This window comes from Pan paniscus, chromosome 12, assembly GCF_029289425.2.
Source record: "Pan paniscus chromosome 12, NHGRI_mPanPan1-v2.0_pri, whole genome shotgun sequence".
Classification (NCBI taxonomy): Eukaryota; Metazoa; Chordata; class Mammalia; order Primates; family Hominidae; genus Pan; species Pan paniscus.
In genome coordinates, this window is record NC_073261.2 from 111,032,202 (window position 1) to 111,054,378 (window position 22,177).

The 22,177-nt window shown below is 37.6% G+C and overlaps 1 protein-coding gene across 3 annotated transcripts in view; it reads left to right on the top strand.

The window, feature by feature from the left end:
* The window catches only part of NBAS (NBAS subunit of NRZ tethering complex), a 393,407-nt gene that overhangs the window by 74,628 nt on the left and 296,602 nt on the right, over positions 1-22,177 (top strand). For all 3 annotated transcript variants that reach the window (XM_003826980.5, XM_034952644.3, XM_055108231.2), the window contains 7 exons: positions 9,599-9,662; positions 12,043-12,236; positions 13,598-13,855; positions 14,575-14,700; positions 19,382-19,533; positions 20,115-20,255; positions 20,512-20,590. In XM_003826980.5, the coding sequence (XP_003827028.3) occupies positions 9,599-9,662; positions 12,043-12,236; positions 13,598-13,855; positions 14,575-14,700; positions 19,382-19,533; positions 20,115-20,255; positions 20,512-20,590 (1,014 nt within the window). The remainder of the gene's footprint in view (positions 1-9,598; positions 9,663-12,042; positions 12,237-13,597; positions 13,856-14,574; positions 14,701-19,381; positions 19,534-20,114; positions 20,256-20,511; positions 20,591-22,177) is intronic.

The following is a 22,177-nucleotide window of genomic DNA, read 5'->3' on the forward strand; positions in this document are numbered from 1 at the left end:
GTTTTAGATATTCTTATTTTTTTGTCTTATACACAGCTTTAGGAAGATATTTTCTCCCTAGTTTCCATTCAACTTGAAGTTAATATGGTCTCCACGTGTTTACCACTCTTTCTCCCTTATTGGATCTAGATTTGTCCTCAGTGGCAGAGGTGCTCCTCAGCTTACAACCTTGGTGGCTAAATAAAAGGGACAGTCTTTCTTTCTGCTCTGAAATTATAGCTAACTTCACTCATTTCTTCCTTCTAGAGGTGAAGTGATGAACTCTCAAAACTGTGTAACGTATTTAGCTGGGGATGTCAGGCAGCAGAACTTCCACTTGGCTGTTCAAGAGCTGACTGAGGATGGGAGTGTAGGCTGATTTATAGGGCATATATTTCATATCACTGACACAGTTGACCCTAGAGCAACATGGGTTTGAACTGCATGGGTCCACTCTGTACATAGATTTTCTTCAACCAAACACTGTTGGAAAATAGTCTTTGCAGAATGTCGCATCTGTGGATAGGGTAGGTGACTTTTTGTATAGGTGGGTCCAGCAGGGTCTTCTGGGGGGCTTGAGTGTGTGTAGATTTTGGTATACCTGGAACCCTGCATATACCGAGGGATGACTCTACTTCTTGATGCACAATACATGAAGTCCATGTTTCATATCTATGTTCAAAATAAAGCATTATTCATTTCATTGATCCAAAAGATACTTCGTGTTTTTCATGGTTATCAATGCATGATGATAAAGTATTCAGCTGTTTTCGTTTGAGAGGAGCCTGATGTTCTCTCTGTATTTGGGAAATTTTAGATTTGGGCAACATTTTTCTAAATGGTGAAAACTTTGAATAATAAAGGCATTTTCCCCCCTTGGCTTTCTGTTTTTTAAAATTACTTTTATTCACCTAGTAGAAATATTTATCAATTTCTGAAGCACTCTTAATATTTCATATTCTGTGTATCCTAGTATGTTATACATCCAGTGTAAAGGCTATTCTGAGCAAAATTGATTAGTATGCGCTTTTGTTTACTGAAAATCCAGAGACTTTTTTTTTTTTTTGTCCTGCAAAGATAAATTGAATCTTTTTTTGTGGCCCTTATTGGAATATGCTCAAGCTTTGACTGGTTAGCATTTTTTTTTTGGTCATTAGTTGCCAGTCAGTGCTGTAATAATGCATTACTCTTTACTCATTAATATAATTCATTGATTAGATTTTTAGAGTGGTTCTATTAAAAAAAGTAAAAGTTGTTTAAAAACCTTAAAACCAGAGAATGAATAAATGTAAATATTTCAGTAGTTTGAAATATGCAATCAGAAAAGTAATGGGACAGGAAAGGGAAAGGGGGGGACCTCAGAAATTGAAAAAATGTGTATGTAGTAGGAAGAGGGGCATTCAGGCTAGAAGTTGTCATGCCTTAGCAAAAGTGTTTTGAACAAATACCCTGAGAGTCTGGAAGAATAATTCATGAGGAATTGTGTAGCTTGGCTGTTGAGCATCCGTTTTGTGGATGTGGCTTTGATTCCATGTTCCTGAAACAGTCCTCAGATAGAGCTTTTGACTTTTAAATTGATCTGTCAATCAGAGGAGCTATGCAACTTGATTCTCAAGCTAGTTGTTTCTCTTATTATAAATGTACACATTTTTAGGATTATATGTCAGTTTCTTCTGATGTGGGTGGTATGAATTATTTCCCTTGAATGCCTGAGTAAACTGGAAAAATAGATTTTGGGGCTCACAAAACTGAAAACCGTGGACATAGTTGCCATTACCAAGGACGTTGTATGAGTCGTGGTGTCCTTTGCTGAGAGATCAGTGGCTTAGCTATAGTTACTGACCCTGATACTGCAGACTACCATTCCCATTGTGGCTCTGTCCCTTCCCCGGTTCAGAGTTCATCACAGCACAGGCTGGGGTCGGCCACCCCTCTCTTTCCTGCTGCTGTTCAGCTGGACTAGCTGGATAGGGCAGACTCTGCCCTCTGAGACCCTAGCCAGTTTTAGCCTCAAAGGAAATTTTGGTCCCAAGTAGGGAACATGGAAGGCATTTAATTTTATTTATTTATTTTTTCCTTTAAAACCCTAAGGCTGTGGTGAAAATGAAAACTCCTCTGTGAACCTGTCATCTCCTCCAGTCTGATCATCATGCTGCTTTGCTCTACTTCCTAGATCCTCCTGTCCTGCTCTCTACTTTCATGTAACCATTTCTGCCGTACTTTCCAAAACTTCATTCCATTGTAAACACGCCTGTGAGGCTTCAACCTCTTCACAGACACTCTGGTTTCTTTCTGTATGCTAATTGCATACTTGTATAGCTTAATAGGAAGAAGGTACAGGAGTAAGATCGTCTTGTAGCTTTTACAAAATTTACCCTAACTACATTTATTATTTATTGAGCACTTTGTCCTATGGTTGTGCAACAAGTAAGCACTAGAGCTGAGATTTGATTTTATACCTCTCTGATGCTGATGCATATGTTCTTTCCATGACTGTGTGGGAAAGAAATACATAAAACAACAAAAAGATAAGTGGAAGAATACTTATTTATTAGGCTAGCGAATGCCGGAGTGTACTACACACATTTTTTCCCACAATACTTGCGTTATTAGTTATTTAGTAGCATCCTATTATTTGAAAGATCAGATTTGTATGTAAAAGGTTAGGAGGACTATAATCACTCTTTATAATTATTAATTTTTTACGTTGATTCTTTTTATTTGATGATCTTTAAAAACACAGAGACAAATCCTTTTTCTCGGTGGATGTGATACAGATTCCTTCAGCTCTCTCAGATATGCTTAACTCTTGAGCTAGTTAGTGTGTACCAGATACCAGAATAAATAATTGGGGAAGCCTCTCATTGGTAAACCCTTAGCTTTCTAATAGATATCTAGAGTACTCATGGTGTAGTGGGGTCGGGTGAAGGTGGTAACTTTGTCAAGCAAGAAGAGTTTGAACAACCATAGTTTCTTTGAGTCTTTCACCTGTATCCTGGGAATCAATCACTTGGATGTTTTAGATTTGAATTTTAGCATATGAATTACTAAAATCTAGTGTATTATAGTAAGTATAATAAAGCCTATGTGTAACAGGACTGTACAGTAGAGTAGGTTGTTTCTATTTACGTAATAACATAATGGTGAAATGATAAAGTTCAAGTATTTATTGACTCTACTAAGAGCTCCAGTAGGGAATACAGTGTCATAGTCCCTGCTCTTAAGATATTCACAGGCTTCCAAGGGAAATTATGAACAAATGATTAAAATGACATGTTAATATTTTGAGAAGATAAGCTCAGGAAAGGCATGTAGGTCAGCTGATAGTGTTGGGGAGAAGGATTATTGGAAATAAATAGTATTTGTGTAGTAAGGCTTGACTATTTACAGAGCATAGTTTTCATTTGTCTCACAACAACCCTATTAACCCATGTATGCTGGAGGTGGCAAATTTTTTTTGTGAAAAATCAGACCTCGGCCATGACCTTGAGCAGTAGGATTTAAATAACTCCCACAAGCTTAGCATTCCAATAATGGAACACTAGGCATAAATGGGTTAAGTGAAAATGTTTTTAATACCATTTTTTATAGATGGGAATGGTGCTAAAAGAGGTTAACTTGAGATCACTAAATGTTAGAGTCAAGATTCCATTTTGATTCAAGTCTCCCAACTTCATAGGTTAAGCCTTTTTTCAGAATATCTACTTACAGTACTTACATTTAGAAGTATTGACTTTTATCTGGGTAAATCAGAGACTAGCATATGATATTAATGGTAAGCAAGGGAGATATATCAGCTTGAAGTTTATATGAATAACATCCCCTGGAGTCATGCAGTTCATTATGTAGAGACCCTAGAAATGTGCAAGTAGTAATAACTGAGAGGTGTAATACAGTTGTTTACCAAATATGTAAAGTGTCTGTGTGTACTCATCACTGGAATCCTTTAAAGAGAAATCCCAAGCTTTGAAAAATACTGAGACAGCTACTCTTCTTTCATGTCTCTAGTAATAATCAAGTGAGCCTGGATCAGCCAGGTAGGGCAGAGTTTCACCTCTCTTTATGGCTGCTCTAGTAAGTAGACAAACCAATTAGTTTCAAATCGATGATATGGTGATATTTAAACTAGTCAGCTTATAATTTTAGTTTAAATGTTGCCTGAGAAGAAATTAATGTTGCTGCTACCCTGCACAGCCTTAAACCTCTTTACCAAAATTGTGAATTCAACTCATTTGGGGCTTTCTTCATGCAATTTGCCGCTTTATTAGTTTTTATAATATGCTTTGTGTGATTGAGTATTTTCTCTGTAAAACCTAATGATTAAAGATAGTTGTGGAAGTGCCTATTCTGATTTACTAATATCCAGTTTTGAGTTGATTAAATACTTTGGCTTTCATTGTCAATATGAAAATCCATCTGGCTAGAAATCTGTGAGTATTAAATTTTGTTCATGTCTGGAATATAGTAAAATTGCTTAAGTGATTTTCATTTCAAACATTTCCCATATGTTATGTTTATATCTTTACATCTCATTTTCAGCCTTAATTTTTCTCTCAAGTTTTATTATTTGTCTATTTGTACTTCTTCAGGCCTAGAAATGGAATACAAACTTATGTCTTCATTGTCATTTTCTTTTTCACACATAGTAGGTGTTGGACTAATCTTAAGTAGATGAATGAAGAGTAAGTGGGAAGATGGCAGTTGATGTGATGAATCTTGATATAATCCACAGCTGTTTTCCCAATTTCACCAGACTGTGAGTTCTTTGAGAATAGGCACTGAATATGTATTTCATCACAGACTCTCTTAGGCTTAACATAATAAATAATAATAAATATTTGTGGAATGAATAAGCCTTTGAAATGTTGCTTTTATGTTGTTGGAGGCAGGGATTTCATTATATTTAGATTTTAGTGGTAAAAAAATTAGCAAATAAAATTCTCAAGTCTAAAGAAAACATTACTTTAGCCGTAATAGGTTTTCTGTACAAAACCTATAACTATTCTTAGAACATCCTCCTTTGGGTTATGGCTGCAGTATAAAATGATGGCATATTAGGCTGTTTTCAGTAATGTGGTAGCATGAATATGTCGGGTGGGGAGGCATGATACTTTACTGAACTCATCATAAGGATCACAGCTGACAGTCCTATAACAAAAGACAGGTTAACAAGAGAAAAGCATAACAAATTTATTTAAAAACAAATGATTTTCCTTGCTAACTTGAATTTGGAATGGAAGATATAAAGATAAATTTTTACCTTCTCTTCTTGACCAGGCACTATAGTTAGAGATCCAGGAAAGCTGACTTTGTTTAAAAAAAAAAAATCAAAGAACTTCTTACCTTTCTTTGCTTGCCTTTTGTCAGTTGTTCCAGGATTTTGTCTGCAGGTTCCAGAGCAAGTCAGGTGTCTCAGCTGCCCCACTTTGGGTGCCAGAAACTGTTGGGGTGGAAAGGTGTGATACCTCTTCTAACCCATCATAAGAGGACACAGCCATCACTCCTATAACAAAAGACAGGTTAATGAGAGAAGCATGACAAATTTACTGAATCAACATTTTACATGACACAGGCACCTTCAGAAATGAAGACTCTGGTTGGGTGCGGTGGCTCATTCCAGTATTCCCAGCACTTTGGGAGCCCTAGGTGGGTGGAATTGCTTGAGCCCAGGAGTTCGGGACCAGACTGGGCAACATGGTGAGACTTCATCTCTACAAAAAATAAAAAAGTGGCGTGTGCCCATATTCCCAGCTACTCGGGAGGCTGAGTCGGGAAGATCACTTGAGCCCAGGAGGTCGAGGTTGTAGTGAGCCGTGACCACGCCACTGCACTGCAACCTGGGTGACAGAGAGAAACCTTGTCTAAATTAAATTAAAGAAATAAAGACCCAGGGGAGACTGTTTTTATGCTTAGTTTTGATGAAGAATGGACAGCCTTGTAAAAATATGATGGGACAAAAAGGTATGGCCTAATGGTGATAGACTGAAGGGGAAACCCAGCAAGGCCTGTCTGCCCAGATTCTTTTTGGCTTCTCTGTATAACATTCCTCCCTTACTATGAGGCAGGAGCCCTCTGGAATAAGGGTCTTCAAGGGAGAAGGGAGAGAGCGATGTTTTTAGGTTTTATAGCTTCCTTTGGGGGAGGAGTTCTAGTTTCTGTGATGAACCTCGGAGAAGAAGAATTCTGGTTTCTGTGACTTGCTTTGGGAGACAAGGAGGGGCTTGAGACAGGAAGGCAGGAGAAGGTCAGAGAGACAGTATTTCTGAGGCCCTTTCAGTTGCTTCAGTTGAAAGTACTCAACATGCAATGCTGTTATACTTTGGGGTATTGTGTTCTGAGCTCCAGCAAATACAGAGAAGTGGCATGGAGGTTGCTTCTTGAAATGTATTCACATGGTGCCAGGAGCTTTCTTGTGGGTCATGGGGAGTTTGGTGATCCTGTCCACGGAGCACCAGTTTACAGTGTGTATCAGATGTGGTGATGCATGGTCTGATCCTGAGTCTCCTCACGCATAGAGGCTCTGGGGTGGAAGGATGGTAAGTTGAGGCTAGCTTCAGTGTACATACATGCTTATTATCAAATTTTCAATGGCTCACACTTCAGGTACTCAAATACATGCACCTACATATTCATAGCAGCAGTGTTTACAACAGCTAAAAGGTGGAAACAATGCAGATGTCCATTAACGGATATATGGAGAAACAAACTGTGGTATATCCATACAATAGAATATGACTCATCCACAAAAAGGAACGAAGTGCTGATATGCGCTACACTGGTGGAAGGACTTTGAGAATATTATACTAAGTGAAAGATGCTAGACACAAAAGGTTACATATTTTATGGTTGCATTTATATGAAATATCCAGAATAGGTAAATCCAGAGATAGAAAGCAGATTGGTGGTTCCTGGGGTCCAGGGGAAGAGGAAAAGGGAGTAACTGCATAATGGGTTAGTGGTTTTGCTTTGGAGTGATAGAAATGTTTTGGAAGTGGATAGATGTGATGGTCACACAACATGGTAAATGCACTAAGTGCCCCTGAATTGTTCATTTAAAAATGGTTAATTTTACATTATGTTAAGATCACCTCAATAAAAAAGGATATCATTAACATCCCCCCTAAAAACCCCAAACAAACAAAAATCAAGATAATTAAAACCTGCTGACCTGGACTTATTAAACTGTTCTACTTTTTTTCCCTGAATAAACTTTGTATTTTCCTGACTCTGTATTTTTGTTTACATTATGCTTTCAGACTGGAATGTTTTCCTTTATTCATTTTCCACATCCAAGTCTTATCCAGTCTTAAAAGTATACCACCATAAAACTTTCTTTGTACCTCTTGAATTTCCTTCATCTTTCTTAAACCCATGCCCAAAATTCTCTGTTCATCCTTTGAAGGCCCCTATACCTTTTATCTATACCTCTCTTTGTGTAGTTAACAAATGTGATCTTGGATTATATTAATTTATATTAATTTATTAGCTCTCTGTGTGCTTGAGTTTTGGGACTGCAATATTGGTTTTTTTTTCCTTTTGTCTCAGCATTTATTTATTTTCATTTTTTTAGAGATAGAGTCTTGCTTTGTTGCCCAGGCTGGAGTGCGGTGGTGTGATCATAGCTTACTGCAACCTTGAACTCCTGAGCTCAGTTGATCCTCCTACCTCAGCCTCTTGAGTAGCTGAGGCTACAGAAGTGTGCCACTGTGCCTGGCTGATTATTTTTATTTTTTGGGGAGATGAGGTCTTGCTATATCACCCAGCTAGTCTCAAACTGCTAGCCTCAAGCAGCTCTCCTGCCTTGGCCTTCCAAAGTTCTGGGATTACAGGCGTGAGCCACCATGCCTGGCCCCAATATGTTTTCACTAAATAGAAGAAATCACACTTTTGGGAGTGTGTAGGAAGCCTAGTACTATATCAGATAATTTTCCTATAGCTTAGATGTTAGAATTGAATTGTAATTAGAATTCAGTGACTTAAAATTTGGTTGATTGATTTACTTATTCGACATTTAGCTGCTATGACAGGTGGGCACTGTGATGGATCTGGGAATACAGGGATGAGTATGACAGAGTTCTGGAAACAGAAGAACACATCTTCACCTTGTGTTTAATGTCAAATTGACAGGAGCTGCCCATCATTTAAGCAGTGTGCAGGGAAGAGTCTAGTCCCAAGGTGACTGCAGACCTCGGTTCTAGTGCTTATTCGTGGTGCTCCTTCTTATCATTAGTTTTGACAAAGACATGCACACTTTGAATTCTCAAGTGAGAGTTATTTATTTTTAAAATTTCCTTAAGATTTCTTGTCAAATTTCATTTTGATCTATATGTCCTTAAATGTACCCAAGGCTGAATCATAATTGTTGTTCTTTGAGGGGCTTAAGGTTTTTTACTCTGTATTTCCCTTGTGTACTCCAAAATGTAAGTAGGAAGGTACATGTGCCACGTAAATACATGGTGGCATGCGTGTGGTTGGAGTATGTAGTACTCATGATTTGGAGGCCTTGAAAAATTGTCAGGTGCTTTAAAATGACCAAATAAAGTTTCAGTTTAGTTGACTGTTTTCAATAATATGTATCTTATTTTTTTAAATGATTTTTCGAAACTTAGTCATCTTTTCTTATGATTAAGTAAACCAGGACACTCCATTTCTTCCCCTTGGTATATAAGTAGGCTTTTATGGTCATTTTTTTTCTGATTAAGTTTAAGACTGTGTCTTCTGTTCTCAGGGTCTGCTCTGAGTGATTTACCATAATAGTGGAGAATAGGAAGTTCTTCCAGGCTGTGGAAAGAAATAGCTCTGAAGTGTGAGCCATTGAAAAATTGATAGTAAACATGTGTGTATTTTGTTGCATTAGATGAAAAAGCACAGTTTTTTGACTTAAGTATAGCAACGCTTTTTTTAGATTTCAGATTTCAAATGAGCACCCCAACTATTTTTTTACTCTTTGCCCATACTATTGTAATTCCAGAGACTAAGAAGGGAACACTAAGCCAAGAGGTCGTCAGGTAATGGCTTATTCTCAAATTGATATTTGAGAGATATCAATGTGCTGTTATATTCTCAAAGAAGAGCATGACACCATATTGCCCTAAGATTACAGTATGAATGGATTCATTTTTAGGAAGGACTGCATGGTTATTTTTTTTTACCTGGTAAATTCTTAGTCATAAAAAGGACTAGGAGGTAACATGGAGGTTGTCTAGTCAAGTCTCAAAGCTTTGAAAATTAAAGCCTGGAGGGGTTGCTCAGTTTATAAGTGGCTGGGATAAGATCTGTATCCAGGCCAGTGTTTATTCATCACATGTGTGCATGTGTATAGAATGAATTCTTAGTGTATTTTGCTTTCATATGTATTGATTGTATACTTGCTATCCTGTTGTTCATATGCATGCTGTATTCTTCATAAATCAAGTCATAATATGTACATGTGCACATTTTAAGTGTACGAACAATTGCTTTTCCAGACTATCATGGCAATAAATAGATTTCAATTAGTTGTAATTGAGAGATCAAGGGAAAGCGTCATCTCTTTATTTGAAAAAGTCCACAGTTCTTGATGATTTTCTTATAATTTTCTTACATAGTTGACTCAGGAAGTCATTATTTTCATATTTAGCCAGGCTATGATGACCTTAATCCTGATTGGAGGCTCTCTACTGAGAAGAGAAAAAAAATCAAAGGTGAGTTCTATGAAATGTGATAATTGAAACCTTAAGATACTCCTATTATCATACAAGATTCTCTTTGGATGATATAAAAAGTCTCTAGATACTTTTGCTGCACTTTGGAAGAAACATCAAGATTTCATAGAGTTGGGTCAAGGCAACAGATCCAGTTTTCTGATGGTCAGGCTTTCCTAAAAGCTAGGTCAGAGCCTAGGGTATGTATGCAGCATGGCTCTCCTGCCAGGAGCCAGCATTGAGATGGTACACTGAGTTCAATGCTTAGAAGCGTGCTCCTTTTCAGATGCCCTTGGGTGAGATCAAGCTTCATCAAAGAAGAAACACTGAGTAAAGTTATCTCGCGGGTTGGGGGTAATTAGGGTTAGGCTGGTGGGGCTTTCTTTGTCTTTGCATACATTTCCACGTTTTAAAGAAAAAATTTCTTTTTTACAATGAGCATATATTGCTTTTATAAGTAGAAAAAAATCAAGATTTACATTTAAATAAAAGTAATAATTGTCATTTGATTGCTAGATTGAAACAGAGATATTTTAAAATCCTGTAGGGGTTACTTTTGAGATTTTTTCACTTTTAGTTTTTGACTGTGTTATTTTTCTTTAGGTGAAACTTTCTAAGTTAAATCCGTGATGAATTTTTAAGTGTCTTCAGTAAAATCAGTGATAGTTATAAGGTTCAGGCTCTGTTATTACAATATGCTTTTATGCCGGGCGCGGTGGCTCTTGCCTGCATTTTGGGAGGCCAAGGCAGGTGGATCACCCAAGGTCAGGAGTTCAAGACCAGCCTGGCCAACATGGTGAAACCCTGTCTCTACTGGAAATAAAAAATTAGCCAGGCGTGGTGGTGCACACCTGTAATCCCAGATACTCGGGAGGCTGAGGCAGGAGAATCACTTTAGCCTGGGAGGCAGAGGTTGCAGTGAGCTGAGATCGCGGCACTGCACTCCAGCCTGGGCAACAGAGTGAGAGTTCGTCTCAAAAAAAAAAAAAAAATGCTTTTAGTTCACATTTAAAGAAGATTAAAAATATTGATTAATATTATGTATCAGGTTCCATGCTTTGAATTATTTGCTTTAAATAATCATCCAAAATATTCATCCAGACATATTTTTGAGGAAAAGTACTACTTTGTCAAAGCAGAAATTAGAATTTGATTTTAGTGATTTGCTCCTCTTTCTTTCTACTTTACACTTAGTGATAAGCCCCAGGAACTCTGCTTTTCACATTTTCTTGAAATTTCTTATTTACATGGATTGCCTTAGGCTTACATGGGAAAAAAGTGTTGTTAATGCTTTTTATTTTCATTAAAACAATGAGTTAGTCTCATGGTTCTGAACTCCATATTTAAAATCTCTCTCCTCTTAGTCTAATGTTTAAATATGTTGTTAAATTTATGGTTTACTTTTACCTTTAAACCACATCATATGTTTTGTATAACAGGTGATATTCAAAAAATGTACAGTAAAATTATAATAAATATGGCATTGCCTTTTGAATGCCTTAGTTTGGTGAACCATAATTCATTTTCTTTTTTTCTTTTTGTTTTTTGGACAGAGTCTTGCTCTGTCGCCCAGGCTGGAGTGTAGTGGCACCATCTAGGCTCACCGCAACCTCCATCTCCCGGGTTCAAGTGATTCTCCAGTCTCCCCAGTAGTTGGAACTACAGGCATGCACCACCATGCCTGGCTAATTTTTGTATTTTTAATAGAGATGGGGTTTCACCATATTGGCCAGGCTGGTCTCGAACTCCTGACCTTGTGGTCTGCCCACCTCAGCCTCCCAAAGTGCTGGGATTACAGGCGTGAACCACTGTGCCCGGCCCATAATTCATTTTCATTTCTAAAGATTCTTTGCTAGCCATAAATTTTTTTTTTCCCTCTCTGATTAGTTACAAGTTTAAGAGGAAATCAGCACTGGAAACTATTACATATCTGTCTTATATTTTTCTAAAGGGTGTATTTCTCTCAGTGTTTGTCTGAAAGTGGTATATGTACATTTTTCAAAACATTATATGACCTTCATGTATGCACACCTGGTAGACACCTGCCTTTCAACTTAGGTTGAAAGTAGTGACACATCTCTCTCCTGAGTGTATTCTTGAAATGAAAGACCTCAGTTTATTTGCCTTTGTATCCTTAGAATTTTAGACCTAGACTGACAAATTGTTGGCACTCAATTTGTCAAGGGAATTAACATTTTATACCTCATAGAGTAAAATTTTGAGAATGACTTACATTTTATTTTTTCTTATTATTTAACATACCATTAGGGCCCAAATAATGTAGATAAATTTTGTTTTAAAATTGATTATTATACTAAATATTTTGAATTTAAACCACATTAGCAGATGCATTTGTATTGATTTGTTTTTCCCTTCTTAGATAAAGAGTCCTTTTACCCACTGATAGATGTCAGTTGGTGGGCAGACAGTGCAGTGACTTTAGCTCGATGCTCTGGTGCTTTAACTGTTTCATCCGTGAAAACTTTGAAGAATTTACTGGGAAAATCCTGTGAATGGTTTGAACCATCACCTCAAGTCACTGCTACCCATGATGGGGGATTTTTAAGTTTGGAGGTAAGGCTTTTTCCTGTTTGTTTGAGAATAGTTATGTATTTAACCAAAAATTTAAATATCTGGTTTTTATTTGAGTTGTCTTATTATCTTTTCTTTAAAAATAAAAATCTGTGATTGGAATCAGGTAATGGTTGTAGTATAAAAAATCCATTTTTTAGTGAATAAAAAAATTTGCAATTTAAGATAATGAAGAAAATTTGTTGTCATTTTGCTCTGTATAAAGTATTTCTTTTTCACTGAAATGATATATTTTTTTCCTCCCTCGATTAGTCATTTAAAAATGTAGAATGGTATCAGTACCTAAGAAAAATACTCTTTAACCCATTTCCAAAAAGCATGGCAACTTACAAAGTTTTTGATTCTTTTAGTAAGGAAACTTGTTTATTATGACAAAAGACTTGAAAATAGAGGCTAGTTCTTTAAAGTTATCTTTTGGTCATTTAAAAATTTTATTTTAAGCCTTTCAAGGGTAACAACCTTTAATAGCTTTCACTTCAGCAATGCAGATTGACATATTTTTTACTCTGAAGTTTGTTATGGAATCTAAAGATGTTCCTTAAAGAAAACTATGGCTTAAAATCTAAGCCAGCTCTGTTAAGTCTGGAATGAAAGTTATCTTTAACAGCCAGACTTTCAGACTCAGAACTTAGCAAAGCTGTTAGACATCTTTATAAGGGGGTGAGGGAGAGCTATTCTTGGTAAAACAAATGTAAGTACCTTTATGTTCATTCTCTAAAGAGACAAAAACAAATCATCAAATTATCAGGTACAAGACCTGATAATTATATGTACAAGACCGTATTAATGACCTGTTATTAAAACAGGCTTTAGGCTGGGCTCAGTGGCTCACACCTCTAATCCCAGCACTTTGGGAGGCCAAGGCGGGTGGACCAATTAAGGTCAGGAATTTGTGACCAGCCTGGCCAACATGGTGAAACCCTATCTCTAGTAAAAATACAAAAATTGGCTGGGCGTGGTGGCGGGTGCCTGTAATCCCAGCTACTCGGGAGGCTGAGGCAGGAGAATCGTCTGAACCTGGGAGGCCGAGGTTGCGGTAAGCTGAGATCATGCCACTGCATTCCAGCCTGGGTGACAGAGGAGGCTCCATCTCAAAGAAGAAGAAGAAGAAGGAAAAAAAAAACAGGCTTTAGTTTAGATTTGAGCTGATAATGTATGTGCATATTTCTGATGTATATAATGCTTGCTGTAAGGTTCCTTTGAGTTCCATTGTTAATCTTGATCACATAGCTGATTTAATGAATCAAACCAGAGTAGATTTAGAAATATATTTTCTTTCATTAATTCTAAAAAGTTATTCTTATTTCCTTACTATTAACTTCAAATCTCCTTTTTCAATTTAGTGTGAGATTAAACTTGCCCCCAAACGATCTCGTTTGGAGACTAGGGCTGGAGAAGAAGATGAAGGAGAAGAGGATTCTGATTCTGATCATGAAATATCTGCCAAGGCTCGCTACTTTGGTTATATAAAACAGGGCCTTTACTTAGTGACTGAAATGGAGCGATTTGCACCACCACGGAAACGCCCACGAACCATTACTAAAAACTACCGCCTTGTGAGTTTGCGCTCCACGACACCAGAGGAACTTTATCAGAGGAAGGTGAGAGAGTAGCATATTACTACCCAAGTTTGAAGTCATCAAGCTTTTCTTTTATTGAGAAAAAGTTAATTTTTTAATAAAGGAGAAAATTTCAAGAGGGATGTTAGATCATTGACATGTTAAAAATATCAGTTCTATAAAGCTTTTTAAAATAATGCTAATCTTTGTACCTAAATAATCAAAATCAAAACCATGGATAAAAATTGAATTCACTTAGACTGATTATCCACTTGGTGGCTTAGCTCATTTCTTTGCTACCCTTCATGTGGCCTTCAGCTCTCCCTTTATCTGTGTTTAAGTCAGCTATCTACAGAGGGCGAAGGAAGAAGTTCAGACTTGCTTTCTAGTCCAGGGCTTGCTTGGGAAGCCGAGGTGACCAGCACTGTGTGTTCACATGGTTTGTGCTGTTCTTGCAATGTCGTGGTAGGAGCTCTGGACTAGAAGCCGGGTTGTTCCATGGTTGTCTTGGTTTTGCCACTGTTTTACTCTAAAACGAGAGCTTTGCACCTTTTGTCTCTCATCTTTCTGTTGAAGTGCTGAAAGAAACATGAGATCTTTCTGCTCCTCAAAATATCTGTGAGCTTCTGGTGCCACAGTGCACAGGAATTAGTGACATGCTGGATAAGTCCAAGGGATTATCATCATTCATTGTATCATCATCAGGACCCTATGGATAATTCAGTCATGTAACATTCCTGTCCTCGTGTTTTTATCTGAAGATTGAAAGTGAAGAGTATGAGGAAGCCTTGTCCTTGGCTCATACCTACGGCCTGGATACTGACCTTGTATATCAGAGGCAGTGGAGGAAGTCAGCGGTCAACGTTGCTTCAATTCAGAATTATTTGGTATGTTTAAATATTTTGGTAACGTGGTAAAATGTATATTCATGTAATATCTTTTGTTTATAGGGCTTCATTTTAGAGTACTTTACATTGCTGACTTTTCTATAATACAGCCAATGAAGTACAATTTTCTCAGCTGGAAAAATGGTCTTTTTGTTAGATTTTATTGCCCCTGCAACTGGACTTTGATGCTGAATACATGTGAACAAATATTCACAGATAAACCAGCTAACTACTTGGTCTCGGCCTAACATTTTCTTTCCTGTACCACAATCACTTCTCTTTACCTGCATGAGTCAAGAGCTAGTCAGATGCCAGAAATCACACAGTAATTTAAACAGGGAAATTTGCAATATGGAGAATTATTTTCTAGTAACCAGAGATGAACTATAAAGGATGTGAAGAGAACGCTAAGGACTACCCTAGGGCTGAAGGGACATATCCATGAAGGGAATGAACTTGGAAGGGAGGCCCCTCCCCTAGGCTGGGATTCAGACCCATCGGACCAGGAGTGGTTGCAGCATGTAGGATGGAAGAGAAGTTCTCTGGGTTGCCTTGAGCCAAGGCTGGTCCATGATTGCCAAGGTTGGCAGTCAGGGAGAAATGGGATGGATAGGAAAGCTGGACGCTTGCTTCTGGGGGGGGCCAGTGAGCTGAGGTTGGGGGTTAGAAGACCCCAGGGACTAGGAAGCAGGAAACCCCTACCAGCATGCATGTGGCTCAAGGCTGGTAGATAATTAAGGAATCATGGCCAAGACTGGCAAGAAAAAACTGTCTACTCCTATAGGCAGACTTACTGTAGCTTCCAGTCTGGGAAGCTTCCCTCTCAGGTGCCTGGGTGATTCACTAGAAAACAATCTGCCCACGAGAGTGCCACTGAAACTCAGTGGGAGGTTGTCAACAGAGGGAGGAAGCGGGGAAGTAAGTGCCACTTGATGTTGCCCACGTGCCTTGTTGGTGGCCAAGCCATAGGAGCAAGAAGAAAAGAACCAAAGCACATCAGGACTAGAAAGCAGAGCCTCTTCCTTTGCAGTGGCCCTCCAGCACCCAGAGCTTAAAATCGTGTCAACCACAAATGAGATATGCTACCACAGAGCTGGCTTTGAGGGGAAATTTGGAGCTGAGAGGCAATAAATAGGTAACATACATGAAAACTGCGAAATATGCCTTTTTAAAACTTAAATCTCAAAATTGGATACTTCCTGTTACCTGCCTCCCGTAGTTAAGGTTAATATAGTCTTGTCTCAATTAGTTTTAGCCGCTGCAACAAAAATATCAGACTATGTGGTTTCAACAGCAGAAATTTATTTCTCTTAGTTCTAGAGGCTGGGAAGTGCAAAATCAAGGTGTTAGCCAATTTCGTTCCTGGGGAGGGCACTCTCCTGGTTTGCAGATGGATTTCTTTCTTGCTGTGTCCTTATATGGCAGACAGCAGAGAGAGAGGAAGAAGGCTCTCTTCTGCCTCCTCTTATGAGGACACCAATCCTATCATGGGGCCTCCACTCTCATGACCTAATTGCTTTCTAAAGGTCTCATTTCCAAATATCATCACTCTGGGGATTAGTTTTTCAACATATGGATTTTGGGGGACATATTGATTTCATAGCAAGCCTATATGTTTTAACCTTTGGCATCTTTGTAAGAAAGAATTATAGTTAGACTCATGGCATACTTTTAAAAAGGTTGAGACTTCTGATCTTAACATGTAGAAAGGAAAATACCTTTGCATTGTGGAAGATTATAGGAAACACTGGGAAAATTTCATGATGATTATTTCCCTAAAAGTTTTATACGTTAGTAATTAAAAGTAAAAATATAACATGAAAAAGTTGTATGGAAGAAGATGATGCATCAGCCAAACAGGATGATAAACCTAACATTAATACAAGCAAGATATCAGAGGTGAAAGAGCATGAGAGGTAATGAAACGGAAGAAGATAAAGTTGCTTGTATTTTCTTTAGAAAATCAAAACACTAATTCTGTATTATTTTTCTTTCTTGTTTTGTGATCTAAGACAATGAGCTCATGAGTTCATGTATATCTTTTTCTGGGATACAGTAAAGGACAGTTTTTGTCTCTGAGGGAGTTGAGGGATGTTAAGAGAGACAAAGCAAGTACTTTTTTGGGGAGGGGAATATTTCGTTTAGTTAAATAGACAGTTAAGAGCAAGAGCACTATGCTAGGGACTGTGAAGGGGTACAGGACAGGCATAAATGTGGCTTTTGCTCATAGGGAGCTTATGATTTTTTTTGTTTTGTTTTGAGATGGAGTTTTGCTTTTTTTTGCCCAGGCTGGATTGCAATGGTGCGATCTCAGCTCACTGCAGCTTCTGCCTCCCTGGTTCAAGTGATTCTCCCGCCTCAGCCTCCCAAGTAGCTTGGGACTACAGGCACGCGACACCACACCTGGCTAATTTTTGTATTTTTAGTAGAGACGGGGGTTCACCATATTAAAAATAACTGGCCATATAAGTAGATTTCAGATACAACTCTAGAAACCCAGTGAAGATAGTGATTATTATAGATCTGGTAGAGATGGAAGGTTTTATATAGTGAAGATGTTTGGAGCAGGGATTTGGAAGGATTTAAATTAGGCCTTCTTGAATGAGAAGGGAGGAAGACATTCTTAACAGGACAGATGGTATGAACAAATTAAAAGACACTGAGCATGATTTATGAGGCCAGTGACTAAATCTGTTTTATTCACTGCTATATTTCCATGTCTAGTTCAGTGGCTGGTGTGCAGTAGGTGCCCAGTAAACATTTTATGGATAAATGAGCTCTGTACATCAACCAGTTTGCTGGCACTGATATTTGACAATAGTGAACACTGGAAACATGATTGAAAAGATATATTGATTTGAGTTCAGGAGGATGTGGAAAGCTTCTGATGACTTAGGCATTTATCTACTGTTGTGGATTTCTGACTGTGGAAGCAGAGGAAGATGGTGTAGAGAGAATTGGAGTGGAAGGAAGGTAGGAAACCTTGCTTGGGGCAGGGGACTCCTACAGTGTGCTAGATGTTTTGTGTTGATGATTTAGACTGGTATGGAGGCCGCAGCTGTGGAAAAGGGAAAGTGAATTAAGAGACATTTGAAGAAAGAACTGATGTGAGGCAATATATAAAGGATCCTAGGGAATGAGTCAAATCTTAATTAAAATTTATAACCATAATAGCTCTTTCTAGGAAGAGGACAAGTCAGGGATTTTTTTTTTTTATTTTTTAATTATTATTTTACTTTAAGTTCTAGGGTACGTGTGCACAACGTGCAGGTTTGTTACATATGTATACATGTACCATGGTGGTGTGCTGCACCCATTAACTCGTTATTTACATGAGGCATATCTCCTAATGCTATCCCTCCCCCCCTCCCCCCACCCCCCAGCACCCCGGTGTGTGATGTTCCCCACCCTGTGTCCATGTGTTCTCATTGTTCAATTCCCACCTATGAGTGAGAACATGCGGTGTTTGGTTTTCTATCCTTGTGACAGTTTGCTCAGAATGATGGTTTCCAGCTTCATCTATGTCCCTATAAAGGATGTGAACTCATCCTTTTTTATGGCTGCATAGTATTCCATGGTGTATATATGCCACATTTTCTTAATCCAGTCTATCATTGATGGACATTTGGGTTGGTTCCAAGTCTTTGCTATTGTGAGTAGTGTCGCTATAAACATACATGTGCATATGTCTTTATAGTAGGAAGATTTGTAATCCTTTGGGTATATGCCCAGTAGTGGGATTGCTGGGTCAAATGGTATTTCTAGTTCTAGATCTTTGAGGAATCGCCACACTGTCTTCCACAATAACAAAGACACAACATACCAGAATCTCTGGGACACATTTAAAGCAGTGTGTAGAGGGAAATTTATAGCACTAAGTGCCCACAAGAGAAAGCAGGAGAGATCTAAAATTGACATCCTAACATCACAATTTACAGAACTAGAGAAATAAGAGCAAACACATTCAAAAGCTAGCAGAAGGCAAGAAATAACTAAGATCAGAGCAGAACTGAAGGAGATAGAGACACAAAAAACCCTTCAAAAAATCAATGAATCCAGGAGCTGGTTTTTTGAAAAGATCAACAAAATTGATAGACCACTAGCAAGACTAACAAAGTCAGAGATTTTGAATGGAGTTGGAGGAAGCAGTTGGGAGGGAGGAATAGGACTTTGATCTTTCCAAAAAACAGCATATCATGACTTTTTATGATCAAGTTATTCACACCCTGGGATATATCTCATGGTCAAATAAATACAGAAATTTGATGTGCTCATTTGTTTTGTTTAAAAGTTAAACATGCTTATTAATTATGGCAGAATATATCTTGCCTTTCTGCCTTATTGTCTACTCTATTATACAGCCACGGTGCAAACCAAAGGCATTTATAAAAGTTAGGAGGAAACATTTTATATTTCCAAAAATGAGTCCTGAGCTTTCTGTTTCTGCGTAGCTCATTAGAGGAAGAAAGCAAGCAGGTCAACTCACACTCCCCGCATCCAGTTGTAGTCACCATTAGGGAACTGGCTGCTTTTCTCTTGAGTTCCTCTAGCAGCTCCCTATGGCCAAGGTCCTAAATAGCTGTAATACATCAGGTATAGCTTTACAATTCTGAAGGCAGTTGTAATGTGTTGTAAGATGTCATGGATTCTGTAATTCCTCTGTTTCTTCCTTTATATGCAGAGTAAAATAAAGAAACGATCCTGGGTTCTCCATGAGTGTTTGGAAAGAGTTCCTGAAAATGTGGATGCTGCAAAAGAACTGCTTCAGTATGGATTAAAAGGCACAGACCTGGAGGTTCTTTTAGCAATAGGGAAAGGAGCAGATGATGGCAGGTTGGTTACAGAAAGAATTGGATTCAAAGTAAAGGTGACTTTGTGAAAACTTTTGTATTGAGACATTGGACTGGGTAAACTTTTCTTTATTTAAGTTATTCTGTACTGAAGCAGTTGCTTTTGATCAATACTTTCTTACCTGAAGTCATTGCTCATCAGGCATTTGGAACTTTTTAAAAAATATAAATATGAGAGTATATCTGAAAAGTAAATAATTAAAATGAGACTGACACTTATTACCATTTGAAGACCTTAAGTAGAAGTGATTCAAATAGCAAACTCTGTGGACATTTTCAGCATAGGCTGCTTTACATTGAGTGAATGTAACCCCACATCTCTTCCTAAATAGTTTTCATTTTCTTGATTTTTAGATTTCTATTTGTGATAATTACTGATGACTTTTTGCCCATCTGTGGATATAATGAATGATCACTTTGTTTACAATGGCAAAAGTTTTTTTCAAATACTTTCTTCTGTTTTTGTGGAAATCAATAATTAAATCAGTCAAAATAGGAGAAAGCTTTTCACAACGTGAAGTTTTTAAAAATGATGAAAATATATTTGTTCTTTTATACTTGCAGATTTACATTACCTGGTGAAATAGACATTGACAGTATCTCCTATGAAGAGCTTTCACCACCTGATGAAGAGCCTGCCAAGAATAAAAAGGAAAAGGAGCTCAAGAAGAGACAAGAACTACTGAAATTAGTGAACTTTTCCAAGTAAATGAGTTGTTACTGTTCATTTGATAGTTTCTTTAAAATAACTAATCATTTCAGTGTGTTCCTTACTAGTAATAATTAGTCCAAATTATTTTAGCAACTTAGATCAAAGGTACTTACTATTATCTTACCCTTGTGCTTTTCTGAACTGTTTCATGAGTTTTGGGCTCAACGGAATATTAATCATTTTCATTATAACTCCTAGAGAAATAATTCTGTGTAAATATAAGTGGCCTAACATAGTTATTCAAAACAGGTTGACACTGGAACAAAAGGAACTTTGCCGTTGTAGATGGAAGTTATTAACCTACTTAGATCGACTTGCAACATATGAGGTAATGAATAATTTTTGTCAAACCAATTACGTTCATTTGATCTGTCATTATAAATGCTATGGCTGCCCTAATATCGGATATTCTTGGTCTTTAGAACTATTTTTCTGGGAAAAATTAATTTCTTATAGAAGCAGGTTCTCTTATATACTAGTTTTGGTAAAAATTAGAGATTGTGAAAGCCAGAAGTTGTTTTGTTAGACTAGGGAATAGAAGTGCCTTAGCCATTTCAGTGCATTTGTGTTTTCTAGATTTATAATCTTTTTCATTTACTTTTATATTTTGATTTTAAGATAATGGCACATAACTTTTTTCCATACCAGATTTCAGTATATACTAGGTTTTAATGTGAATATTTCTGACTCGTTTTATTTTAGTGATTTTTTTTTTTTGAGATAGGATCTCACTCTGTTCTCCAGGCTGGAGTGCAGTGGCATGATCTCAGCTCACTGCAACCTCTGCCTCCTGGGTTCAGGCGATTCTCATCCCTTAGCCTCCTGAGTAGCTGGAACTACAGGCACATGCCACCACACATGGCTAATTTTTGCATTTTTTTAGAGACAGGGTTTTGCCATGTTGCCCAGTCTGGTTTTGAACTTCTAGACTCAAGCAATCCACCCGCCTCAGCCTCCTGAAGTGCTAGGATTACAGGTGTGAGCCACTACGCCTGGCGTATTTTAATTATTTGTTAGTGGGTTGAATTTAGTTGATTCACCTTTGATCCTAATTAGGGCTGAAGTTAGATTATTTGAGCTTAAAAACAGTATACTTCACATTTGGGTCTTCAGGGACACAAACATAGATGTCCCCATGTTGGGCATTTCAGTAGCACTCTGTAGTTTAAGACCAACTTAGATATTGTTAAAAGTGTAAGTGGAAGTCAGCCACATTTCAGTAATACGTAGGTTAGGTTGCTTTTTCACATGACTCTTATAGCTGAAGTTCTCCAGATTTTAAGGTAAGTTTTTCATTATTGAAGTTTGACTTCACTTGGAGGTTACTTTCTTAGTCTGTGTTCTGCCTCCCTTTTGTGTGTGTGCCTCTCAGCTCTTGGCACTGGCACACAGCAGGCACTGTATGTCACATCTGATAATGTAATGCTGGTCCCAAGAACGTCTGACCATGCAGGCAAATCCAAAAGCCTTCGATTCCCCCACCCTGCTAATATAATTGAAATGTTTTTAAACAAATACTGAAAGAGGGCTGTGGTTATTAAAAAAACATTGGTAATGACTATATCATTACCATTTATCATTACAAACAAGTTACAAAACATTCTTAGTAGTTTTATTGATAGATACAATTAGTTTGGCTATTGGATGATCACATTACTTTAAAACACGTCATGTTGATATGCCTGAGTTCTGTGATGTTTTGAGGTAATATATTGCAGAAGTCTGTACAGATACAATTTATTATTTTTATACTTAGCCTTAGTTTCTCTAATGATATCTTTTTAAAAAAGTGCCTAAAATGTTCAGTTTGACTATCCAGTTAATTTTTTTCATTATTTTTTAATTTTTAAATTGCTATTCCCTATATGACAGTAGTAAGTATATTTATTATTATACTGTAACAGTAACATTTAAA